The 13,395-nt window shown below is 39.2% G+C and overlaps 1 protein-coding gene across 12 annotated transcripts in view; it reads right to left on the bottom strand.

Moving 5' to 3' along the window:
* The window catches only part of bicd1 (BICD cargo adaptor 1), a 134,383-nt gene that overhangs the window by 77,297 nt on the left and 43,691 nt on the right, over positions 1–13,395 (bottom strand). For all 12 annotated transcript variants that reach the window (XM_008110392.2, XM_062981095.1, XM_008110393.2 and 9 more), the window contains exon 2: positions 9,129–9,341. In XM_008110392.2, the coding sequence (XP_008108599.2) occupies positions 9,129–9,341 (213 nt within the window). The remainder of the gene's footprint in view (positions 1–9,128; positions 9,342–13,395) is intronic.

Here is a 13,395-nt window from a genome sequence, read left to right on the forward strand (position 1 = left end):
AGACCGTCTTCATTTTAAAAAATACCCAGGTAAGCTATTATGGGGAAATGACTGGGGGGGGGGGGGGGAGACCAGCTTCATATCTGAAGCATTTGTCAGACCTCAGAAACAAATACACTGAATCCTAAAGCTTAGCAGTGGATTTGATCATCACAATGAAATCATGATACCACTGTCTGACCTCTAAATGACTCTGTGTCCTCTTCCTGGATGCTGACTGGCATTGGCTGTTGAGAATAACTAAAAATAAACAGCTTGCCTGGCACAGAATAATACATTTGAAAAAAGTCATTATAGTGTAGTGCCTCAGTTCTCACTATTCCCCCTCCTACTATTTTCTTCACACATTTTGTTTTTCCCTTAAGGGTAGTGGTGGAAGTCACAGAAGAAAACAATTAGATTGCAGGATGAGAGCCAAGAAAGTCTTTGCAGTTTCATGTGTGTGCCAAACTGGTAATTAGTTCTGGGGTTTCAGTAGAAGAGGGAATTCTTGTATAAAATACAAGAAGCTGCGTCAGGAATGATGTCTAAGCCATGGCATACACTGTTATGCAGAGAACCGCCCCAAGTTTGTACACAATTGGGACCTTGGTTTCCCTTTGGAACGGTGGCATAAATGTTGTAAAAAAATAGGCTTCATTTCTGTTTCATGAAAAAGAAATGCAGCTTTTTTCTTGGCATGTCATTCAAGACAACAAAAGCATCATGTATTTTTATTCCGTTTTCCAGAGAGTGGTATAAAAAAGTTTAAAACAGCAATTAAAATAAAATTCAATAAACCAGCATATCAATAATAAAATACAATTTAAAACATTTATAAATTCAGAATGCCAGACAACTAAAAATAGACCCTGCATAATGGGCACAAGCTCTGCTTAATAAAAAATAATATTTTAAGTGCCCATTAAAAAATTAAAGCGACAAAGCTAATGTACTGAAAACACTGCGATATCAAGAAGATAGGTCTGTATGTCACAAGTATTCTGTCTATTCCCCTGAAAGACCTTAAGGGTTAAAGTTTCTCTAAGGACTATTTTTTCTGAATATATATCTTAAAGTCAAACTTAATTGGAAAAGTATGGCCTTGGAATGTGGGATGCCTTGGAATGTGGAAGGATGTCAGTTTGACCATCATTCACCCAATTGGATAACTTGGCCATCCTCCACTTGTTTGATGTTTGGAGTAGTTCAGTTAATGATTATTTTTATTACTCCAATCAAAGGAACAAGAATGGTTGGTATAGGACACTTCAGTTCAGACAAAGTGGCTAGTTAACTAGGGTGTTATAAGTCAAGAGGTCAGCTTTATCTTGAACTTCATTACAGACATGATGGGTGCTGTAAACCAAGGGGCTGATTGGGGACAAACATGCCAGGTTCATATGCCTTTTCTTTGATGTTTTGTCTGTTTTTTAAATAAAATCTTGTACTCTCAACCATTTGTGTGCTTATAGTCTTTGAAGTCAAAAGGAACGCTTTACCATTTGAAGAACAGCTATAAATGTAAATCTTGGAGGAGGGAACCACCTCTGAAAAGCCCCTTTATCTCATGCCTATCAATCAAGTTCTCACTCAAAGAAAACAAATGAGTAGAGCCCTTGTTTAAGGTGGCTTGTAGGTCTTCCTCAATGAGCATAGTCTACATAATGGATCCATGCCAGTCTGATTTCAGGCCTGGTTATGGAACTGAAATGGTATTGGTCACCTTGGTTGATGATCTACAAAGAGAAATAGACAGGGTGAGTGTGTCCCTGTTGGTTCTGCTGGACCTCTCAGTGGCTTTTGATACCATTGACCATGGCATCCTTCTAGGCTGACTCTCCGGGATGGACTTGGAAAACACTGTTTTGCAGTGGCTCCATTCCTTCCTGGAGGACCAAGCCCAGATGCTGATCCTGGGTGACTCCTTTTCAACTCCCTGGCCTTTGGCCTGTGGGGTCCCTCAGGGATCAATGCTATCACCCATGCTATTTAATATCTACATGAAACAGCTGGGAGAGATCATCCGGAGTTTGGAAGTTCGGTGTCATATTTATGCAGACTACACCCAACTCCATTACTCCTTTCCACCAAAAGCCAAGTTCTGAAAGTTCTGGTGCTTATCACCTGTAATGGGCTGGATGAGGACGAACAGATTGAAATTAAATCCTGACAAGACAGAGGTGTTCCTGGTCAGTTGCAAGGCATATCAGGGTATAGGGATACAACCTGTGCTACATGGGGTTACACTCCCCCGAAGGCTCAGGTACACAGCTTGGGGGTGATCCTGGACTCATTGTTGACCCTGGAGCCACAGGTGTGCAAGCTGCACCCATACCTTGAGATACCAGACTTGGCCAGTACATGTAGTATATGACCTAATTACATCTCGACTAGACTACTGCAACACACTCTACGTGGGGCTGCCTTTAAAGAGTGCTCGGAAGTTTCAACTGGTGAAAAGGTCAGCTGCCAGGTTACTAACTGGAGCACCGTATGGGGAGCAAACAACTCCCATGCTACGGCAACTCCACTGACTCCCAGTTTGATACCGAGTGAAATTTAAAGTGCTGGTTGCTACCTTTAAAGCCCTAAAACAGTGGTTCTCAACCTGGGGTCCCGAGATGTTTTTGGCCTACATCTCCCAGAAATCCCAGCCAGTTTACTAACTGTTAGGATTTTTGGGAGTTGAAGGCCAAAAACATTTGGAAGACAATCATACTCAGCCACAAGTGATCACCTATAGTATACAAAACCCTTGTTGCAGATCTTAATACTCAGAAAGTGTCATGTTAGTATAAGTGATTTCACAATGAATTTGTTCCCAAAACATAAAGATTTTAAAAGCTAATTTGAGTAATTTTAATTGTGACCAGAAGGAAGTGTGCAAAACGCAAATTAAAAAATGACTGAAAACTTATGTTTTACCATTATGAACTGTCATGTTCTACATGAGCAGATACCTGTGACTTGCAAACTTGATATTTTGATTCTACACTGCCTTTCAAACTATAAGAAAATAAAGATACCCGAGGCATAATTTTCAAGGGGAAATCAGTGCATGTAAAGTCCAATCTGGAGCATGAATATCTGAAACAAAATTCTCCACATGAAGCTCAAGTTATAACTGGTACATCAGTTATATTCTTGATCCTTGCCCATTTTCAGTATGATATTAGCACTTCACTAGGAGTGACTGACCAATTAGGTCAATGAGACAATTAATTCCTGCTTATGAGAATGTATGCTGTCAAAGGCCTTCAAGAAACCATCTTCGGTTGCAGGACATTGTTATAATTATCACTCAATCTCTAACAGCCTTTTCTAGGCCAAGAACTTGGCCACAAAGGCCCATCTCCTTCCTAGACTGTTTAGGGAAGACATAGATTATCTTGCTTGAGAGTTGGTTTGTTAACTAAAAGGTTTTAGCTGCTCTGACAGATAACTTTCATTGGAAAAGTTATTGATACTTCTTGATCTCTCAGCGGTTTTCAATACTCTGGAATATGGTATTTTAAACATTGTCCTTAATCCAGTAATAACCACTTAAGTGACCACAGTCACTGATGCCCCTTCTACACTGCCATATAATTCAGATTATCAAAACATATTGTCCACTTTATCTGCTTTGAACTGGATTATCTGAGTCTAAACTGTCATATAATATGGTTCAAAGCAGATAATCTGGATTTTATATGGCAGTGTAGAAGGGGCCTGAGTGTTAGTTGGTTTACTGTTTTGGGGCAAGATGGTCAAAGTAGTTTGATAACCTAGTAATTGCATTATTATAATGAGTTACATTAGGACCTTGTCTTGAAGAGAACCTAGAAATTATGACTAATACAGAACACAGTAGTCAGAACTGCAACCAATATAACCAACTGCACAGTTGAGCAATGTCCATATGCAGTAGAGGACTGCTGTTGTGTTATTGCATTGCAGAGTCAACAAAATGCCCAATGTGCATTGGGGTCTGATGCACAACGAAACCAATGTTCAATGCATGACATTGGTCCACAAGTGCATTGCATCACCCCAATGAGCATCAGGCACTGATATGCTATGGGCACATTTCCTGGTGTCCCAATATGTATTGCAATGGAGTAACAGGGTTTCTTACCACCTCTAAGCTGGATGCACAGAAAATTACATTATATAGGATTCTGGTCCATATAAATTAGTTCATTTGGTCTGTTACTGTTTTTGCTGCTTTTGTTTGTTTTGATTACATCTTACAGAGTTCATATCATTATAGTAAGCTTTTAAATTTTATGTCACTCTGGTATTCAAAAAGATAATAGATTGTTTTTAAAATTTTAAATGAAAGAATGATTAAACGGAAAAACCAGCAAAAGCACAAAGATGACTACGTCACCAGAAGCTTCCCAGGTTTGTGAAGCACAATGGGGGAAGAATTAAAACTTTATCTGAACTGGAAAGACAGTTCTGCAACAACTGCTGGGCTTGCAAAAAAAAGGGAGATTTGTCCTGCCTACAACTCACAAGATAAAATTAATGAACAGCAAAACTTCCATGATAGGAATGTTAATGAGCTTAACTAGGTCTATACTCGTGGTTTTCAAAATATAAGTCGGAAGGAAAAAGAGATCAGAGGTTCACAAGACATACTCTTTTTTTCAGCAAGGTCTTACTCATTAGATATATTTTATTCAGCAATAGGTATGTGATATTTATTTATTTCAAAATTTAATATTCTGTCTTCCAGGATAATACCTCCCACAGTCCTCAGAGTCTGCTTAAACTCAGTATGTATCATCCTTGACCCGAAACTGCTTTTTAAAATGTTGTAATCTATAGTGGGTTATGCTTTCAGAAGACTAGAAAGGAATACAACTGTTACATTTTCAGTTTGTCTTCTACTACTATTATAATATATTGGTGCATATGTATATTCATACTAAGAGGTGTATATATCAGCTTGCTTGATAGGTTGCTTTCTGCTGCCTGCTTTTTCACAATCCCCCTTTAGGTCCCTTGAGATAAACCATGCAAGGCAGAGATGTAAACACCTTTGCAGCTGAGTCAGCCTTCTGACTGACAAGAATACTTTCCCCCTGTGAACAGGAATTGTCCTTTCTACCAATCCAAGAGGTCAGCTGGAGGGGAAAACCTAAGAGATCCAAGCTTCAAGAAAGCAAGCTCTGGTGGGACATACAATCCCTACCTGTTCATGTATTTGTATGACCGGATCCTGAAAGGAAGAGCGCTGGCTGGCTTATCCAGGAGCCTAATTACATCACCAAAGAACCGAGAACATCAGCTTTGACTGCTTTCATTATCATCATCATTACATTTATTTATATTTACTGTATATACTCAAGTATAAGCCTAGTTTTTCAGCCCCCTTTTTAAGATTGAAAAAGCCCCCCTCGGCTTATACTCGGGTGAGGGTCCTGGTTGGCTTATATTTGGGTCAGCTTATACTCGAGAATATATGGTACATTTATTATTTTTCTCTATTATTAATGGTATTATTACATTTATTATTTTTCTCTATTATTGTTGCTACTATTGAAGGGGTCACTGAACAAGAGTGACTCCATTTTGGAATACCTGTCTGCTTGAAACCAGAGATCAGTCTCTCTCTTCAGAAATGATCTTGAAATTTGCAACTTGCTGACTTGTGACAAAATAGCATGTGTCCTGTATGTTTAGCAAGAATCAGTTGTTTACAAGTCAGGATGTGCAGCTGTAGCCGATTCTGAGAAATGTATGAAATACATGAACTTTTGCCTAACTTGTTGAAATGATCTATAGTTCGTGGTGAGCTACATCCTGGAGTTGTTTACAAGTCAGGATGTGCAGCTGGTGAGCTGCATCCTGGAGTTGTTTGCGAGTCAGGATGTGCAGCCCACTGCAGGTCGTGCTGGTGGTTTTTCCAAGGAACTAAAATATGATAAACAAGTAGGGTATATATATGACCCCGGGCAGATGTGCTCGGGGCAGACAATTTTTGCCAGCTTCACTGCCGTGTTGCTATTGTCTGTCGGTAGCTACCTAATAAAGGTGTTTTGTCCTCAACTCTTTGGTCTCCGAGTGGTGCTCATAGCAGCTTGGCAAACCCGGGGTTTTATGTGATTGGGGTACTCCCAAATCACCCCTTTCACTATTACATTTATTTTACTCTATTTTTATTATTATTAATAATACATTTATTATTTCACTCTGATCTTATTATTATTATTGCATTTATTATTTTACTCTATTTATTATGACTTGTATTATTTTCCTGTATTTATTATTATTATTATTACATGGATACCAGAAGATGGCATTTATTCATCATCAATAACGCTACATTTTGTATCATCAGTGGCTTCATTTTACTTTGATGTGTCCTTGATCCAAGTATGGTAGGATACTACTGGATTAGGCCATCCAGAACAGTCTCCACTGCTTGAAAACCCCATGCTATTCAGTGTGCTGAAGAATTACTGTACTTTGTTACCTTTAACTGTTATGGCTCAATGCTATGTTATCATGGGAGTTGTAGTTTTACAAAGTCTTCTGTGTTCTTTGCCAAATGCTGAAGCCCCACCAAACTCCCAAGATTTCATAACAATATGCCACAGCAGTTAAAAGTGGTGTCAAACTGCATTAATTCCACAATGCACATGCAGTCTCTCCGCTTTTGTTTCCATTATGGAGTGACTTGAGAAACTGCAAGTAGCTTCTGGTGTGAGATAATTGGCCATCTGCAAGGACGTTGCCCAGGGGACACCTGGATGTTTGGTGGGAGGCTTCTCTCATGTCCCTGCATGGGGAGCTGGAGCTGACAGAGAGAGCTCACCCGCTCTCCCCTAATTCGAACCGCCAACCTATTGGTCAGCAGTCCAGCCGGCACAAAGGTTTAAGCCAGTGGTTCCCAACCTTTTTTTGACCAGGGACCATTTTGACCAGGAACCACTTTCCAACATTAGTACCAAAAGAGTTACAAAACAGTTTTTGGTCAACTTTAGATTCAGTTTGGTTATTTGAGATGCTGATTCAGAAAACGGAACTACATAGACCACATCAGCTCTAGTTTGTGATACAGAACATATGCCATCCAGTAGTTGTCATCTGCTCGCCCACAGAAAACCATATTTAATAATCTAGAGCTGATGTGGTCTATCCAATGCAATGGTCAGCTGTGTGGAAAGAGAAAAATAAAATAAAATAAATAAAGAGAAAGGAGGTTCGCGGACCAGATTTTGTTTTCACTGCCCACTGCTGGGCCACAGCCCACGGACTGAGAACCACTGGTTTAACCCATGGACAACCGGGCACTCCAGCTGCCTATTTGATCTGTAGCCTGATTGTTTAAATGAATTTCACTCCAAAGTATTCTTAGGACAATATCCTTTAGGCTTTTCCAGAAGGCTAAAATATATTTCTTATAATGAGAATGGTAAACCTGAATTTTTGTGAATGTTTATTCAACTCATCTTCAGTGTGTCACATTTAAAAACATTTATGCAGAGCAGAAACCGATCAGGAAGTCTGGAAATCACCTTTTTTTTAAAAAAATGGGGAAATGTCTGTGTTCCAAGGCTAGAGCTCTTCATTATCCTGTATAAGCAAATATTTCTGCTCTGAATAGATTTAGCACAGACAATTTTAACTCTTGCTGACATTTTGAAGGATTTGTTTTGAAGTGCCAGCAAACAAGTATCATTCATTAATAGCAAACAAGTTGGAAGGCTTCCAACTCAACTAATTGGCCTTCGAGAAAAATGACACAACCTTAAAAACTGCAAGAAATGGTGTAGCCATGCAACTGACCAACTGAATAGACAACACTCAGTACTAAATTGAGCTTGAGCTTTCTTGTGTCGCATACCAAAGAACTCTTATTCTTTATTGGGTAAGGACATTTCTAAAAGGCTTCACATCCTAACTGAATTCAACTGTGGTATACAAAAAACAAAACATAAAGACTGACGCATTCCCAAATGTTCATAAGGGGGAAATTAGAGTTCTACCACTAGAATTTCTAGTAACTTCCCATTTTTCAAAAAGTAACTGGGAGAAGGATTTGAATCTTGGTTGGACCTGATGCTGGAGAACTCTAGCTCTGTGCTCAACATCATGATCCACATCCAAATCTCATTTCATGCACATGCATATATGAAGGGTGCCAGTAGTCATTGTGTTTCTCAGATTAATGTTTTTATTTCCAATTTACACATTCATAAAAACAATGAAACAAATCTATATGCATATATATTATAACACTTCCTAACATCTATACACTATTCGTATATTGTGTTTCTTTGTGTTTCCTTTTCTAGAAGCAAATGGCAGATTGTGGGTAATTTATTTCAGGAAAATAGCACCCTTCCCTGCTCTATTACAAAATTGAGTACATTAGAACTCAGTTAACCAGAACTCTCATGCAACTGGGAAAAATCTAACTAAAATTGCATACTGCATTCTCAAAGCTCTTTTTATAATACAATGATACTGTGCTACATTAAGTTTGTCTAGGTAGGTAAAGTTAAAGGCTTTCCCCTGACTTTAAGTTTAGTCATGTCCAACTCTGGGGTTGGTGCTCATCTCCATTTTTAAGCCGAAGAGCATTGTCCGTAGATACCTCCAAGGTAATGTGAGTGGCATGACTGCATGGAGTGCCATTACCTTCCTGTCAGAGTGGGACCTATTGATCTACTCATATTTGCATGTTTTCAAACTGCTAGGTTGGCAGAAGTTGGGACTAATAGCAGGATTTCACCCAGCTCGCCAGATTCGAACCGCTGACCTTTTGGTCAGCAAGTTCAGCAGCTCAGCAGTTTAACCCGCTGTGCCACAGGGGCCTTCAAGTTTGTCTATTTGTCATATTTTGCTTTTAAGTACTGTATTTCAATATTAATATCAATACAGAGTTTATGGTATGGTATAGTATGGAGTGTAGCATTAGTTAGGCCTGTTTTCAATGGTAACTCTCAAGCAACCAGAAACTACATTTTTCCGACATTTAGCCAATCTCCTTAAGTGTTGGTTAACTGAATGTCTACTATACTTATGGCTACTCTTTGAGAAATAAGCCTACGAGAGTGTCACTTCTAGCTTGGCTCTAAATAGTTTATGTTTAAAGCTCAGTTAAAATTCATTTGAAATATCACAATTTTTTTTTTTACTTCGTTTACCTCTTTCAAGTCGTGGACAATGGCTGACAATCGTTCGTTCTCCGCCTGAACGTTGGTCACAACAGCTCTGCTTTGTTTCAGCTCGCTCTGCATTTCCAGGATTTTCCCAAGGTAGTAGGCTTCTTTTGAGGCCGACTCCTGAAGGAGAGTCTCCTCACGGGTCTCGCCATCTTCAGCTACTTTGCGGTGGACAGAGAATGACTGTCCAAATGCCTGCAAGAGCAAAATAAGGACTCGTGAGACAAAATGTTTACATCTCACATATCTGTAGAAAATGATAAATGGCTTCAAAGATTTAAGTGAAAAGTTAGCGTCACCATAGGATGAAGATTACTTGAAGGAACACAATAACAACATCTAAAATGTTGATCCACCCAGAGGAAAAGTGTTCTTACCATACATCAAGGGAACCACTGACCGCATGGGGAAGCTATGATGAAAAACACAACTGACAAACTATCTACAGACCCACTAAGAAAATCCAACAAATGCTATGTTCAGCAAAGGACAAGAGGGATCCTCTCACCTTTGCAGGAGTCTATTATATTCCACGCAACTGTGGACAAGTCTACATAGCAGCATTGCCCAAACACGAATCAAGGAAGATGAAAGACACTGCAGACTAATTCAACCAGAGAAGTCAGCCATAGCAGAGCACTTGATGAACCAACCTGGACACAGCATACTATTTGAGAGCACAGAAATGCTGGACCACTCTAACAACCACCATGTCGGACTACACAGAGAAGCCATTAAAATCTACAAGTATGTGGACCATTTCAACAGAAAAGAGGAAACCATGAAAATGAAGAAAATCTGGCTACCAGTATTAAAAAAAACTCTTAACATCAGGACAGTAAATAAAGAACAACACTCAGAAAACAGGGGAATTCCAGACAAGAAACAATCAGGGCCAGCTAACACCTCCCAACAAAGGATTCCCTCAGGCAGGAAGTAGCCAGACTTTGATGCTGCGAGGCCATTCAATGCTATTCAATCTGGCCAATTGCAACATTCACACTTGCCTCAAACAGACCAGAGTTCTTTCTCCCACCCTGGAAATTCCAGAGATATTTGGAATATTTGGAACTCCACTTGACTAGTTTCCAACAGACCTCACAACCTCTGAGGATGCCTGCCATAGATGTGGGTGAAATGCAGGAGATGCCTCTGGAACATGGCCATACAGTCCAGGAAACTCACAGCAATCCAGTGATTCCAGTCATGAAAGCCTTCGACAACACATTGAACATCAAAAATATCTCCTACAACTGAGAAAAGTATTTTTATACACCTTTGTAATTGACAAAAATTAAAAAATAAATGATCTGGATTTAAATAGGTCTGTCTGCTGATATTTGTTCATGCTAGTTAAAGTTAGACACTTTAGGAGCCAGGAAAACCATACACTATTTTGTTGGTAAATAGAGTAAATGAGAAAATTTAAGCCTGTGTAGATTATTAGATAAATGTATACCTAGCCAAGAAGTCATAGAAAAACTTTCTGAAAACGATATAGAACTCAACAGATCTTACATTAATCTGTAATTAAAACCCCACATTAATTAATTTATAGATAGATTTTCTATCATAGTTTTCCAGATTGTTTAAGAGGTTATAATTTGTTAGTTATTTTCATCTGGGGTGCATATTTGAGGAATTTTGCATGTTCTGGAAAGAGATATTCCAAGAAATAGATAATATAACAAACCAATAGGTTCAAGTCATTCCTAGCTTGTCATTGTTGAACATTTCTTCTGGAACAAATGCTAATTTATCTCACAAAAAAAACTTTTTTATCAGTAGTAATTCAGCAGGTGATAGCCTGCAAATGGAAACCACTGCCAAATGGTATGCTAAGATTTGTGATCTTGCTATTGAAGAAACTTAAAGAACCAAATGGAGAGACACACAACTTTACAGAAATATTTTGAGGCTATAATAATATGACAGGTATTACTTTTCTCTAGTATACACAAGCTTAAGGCAAAAGCATGTTCATGCATTTATGAATAGATCCTTAGAATGTGAATGTAGGCAGGGAAGGGAGTGCTACATTATATATTACTAATGTTACTATAGCTCCCAAGTAGTCTACTTATAGAACCATTTTTCATTCTGATCATGCTTCAGCAACTACAGACTTCCCATGTGGTTGCACATTAAATTTGCTTTTAGAGTCTTACCAGCTGAATCTTAGTTGTATTCATGTCTGATCTTATATGGTTATTCTCATGTTTTTATTTGTAGACTTCTGTTAAAACATTATACTGGATTTTCTACAAGTAATCAAGTGTAAAAATGTGCCCAGTGATTCCCATTACTATCATCCATCTGCTTATCCATGTTGAAAGTAAGCTTTCTGATGGTAGTCAGGATGTAACACATCCATTATGCATTACGTGACCTTCAAAACAAAGAACGTGTGGATTTTTTTTTTAAGCACAGACTGGATGGCCATCTGTTAGGAGCGCTTTGAATATGTATTCCTGCAAGGCAGGGGATCCTAAATAACGCTTGTGGCCTCTTCCAGCTCTATTAAATCTATGCCTGCAGCACATGGAAGTAGCAGTTATTTTTCATTAGAGGAGGCTAAGTATCTTTTCTTAAAGCAGCTTTTCTGAGATTGCCTTTGATAAGTAACCAAAAGAGGCATTTTATTTTAATTGCCTTTTTAGAACTTTACAAATTACCATCTCCGTAACCTTCTGGGCGATTCCTTCCAGGCTTGAAGCAAAATAAATCCCTTCAGTATAATAGTCATTGAAGATGATGTAAGGAGGTGAGATTTAGCAAAAGGCTTTTAAATATTTTATTCTGCCTTCCCTTTGAGGAGTTCATGCCCCTGGCATGGAACTCTAATAAGAATGAGATCCAGGCTATTTCCTCAGAATAAGAACAGTAAGTGCCTTGAAGTCGCCCATCAACTTATGGTGACTCCAAAACTATACTTCTCCAAAGCTCTGTCGCGGCATCACTGAGCGTGACGGAGCAACAGAGCAGACTCCTGCACTTGTAAGAGGCTTTTCTCTGTGTTTTGGGGCCAAAACGGGGGGCAGGGAAAGACGGATGACACTGGCCATGCACAGCCATGCCAATACCAGATTGGCACAGCCAGTGACAATGAGGCAAGGTTTTCCACCAGCATATGGCCTTAAAATGCAGCACAAACTGGCATTTTAATACTGATTCATTCCATATTTTAGGCAGTGTGAAAGTGCACTGTGCTTCCAGTAAGAATACAACAGAATCACCCTGGAGGATGAGCCCCCGGTGGTGCAGTGGGTTAAACCCTTGTGCTGGCAGGATTGCTGACTTGCAGTTTGGGTTGCTGACCTGAAGGTTGCTGGTTCGAATCCAGGGAGAGCGTGAATGAGGCCCCTCTGTTAGCTCTAGCTTCCCATGCAGGGACATGAGAGAAGTCTCCCATAAGGATGGTAAAACATCAAACATCCGGGTATCCCCTGGGCAACATCCTTGCAGGCGGCCAATTCTCTCACACTAGAAGCAACTTGCAGTTTCTCAACTCACTCCTGACATGAAAAAATAAACCCTGGAGGATCTTGAAAATTCTTAGAGATAACATATTTGTGAGATGTGGGTTGATGAAATCATAAGTACAGGTCCCACAGATATGGGGTCAATATTGTGCAAATAAAACTTTGTGTGCTCTATGAGCTTCAACACAGTCATTGGATTGTGGTGATGCTGTGTACCTGTGGATATTTGAATGGATCTCTCTTCTGTTGTACCGCTCATGGTGGGAGACTATGAGAATGTCCAACTGCCTTTTCTGTACCCTTGCTGTATATTCTTTTCTGTGCCAGTTAGAAAGCTTAAAACCTTACCAATGATGTGAATATTGTTCTCAGTCCTAAAATAACATTTTACCTTTAGCAAGACATTGTTTCAAAAGTGTCACAACTCATCCCAATTTCTCAAAATGATTGGCATCTTACTACATCACATAACAACCAGGAGCTTAGCAACTTTGTTTCAAGGAGTTTATTTTCCACTGCAAATTCCAAAACAGCCCAAGTCGGCAGTCCATTTAATCAAACTTACTATGGGAACTGAGTGCTGTGAGCCTACTATATATAAAATTAGTAATGGACAATTAAAGCATGAAATAGCCCTTATCTTCAGAAGAGCATGTTTGGAACGGGTATAACTACAAACACAAAACAGTTTTCCGCACTTACTCTTTTTCATCCACTGCATATCAATTTCTATTTCACACAGGTTTTTTTTTATATACTTTGGTGTC

The sequence above is a fragment of the Anolis carolinensis genome, chromosome 5, assembly GCF_035594765.1.
Source record: "Anolis carolinensis isolate JA03-04 chromosome 5, rAnoCar3.1.pri, whole genome shotgun sequence".
Classification (NCBI taxonomy): Eukaryota; Metazoa; Chordata; class Lepidosauria; order Squamata; family Dactyloidae; genus Anolis; species Anolis carolinensis.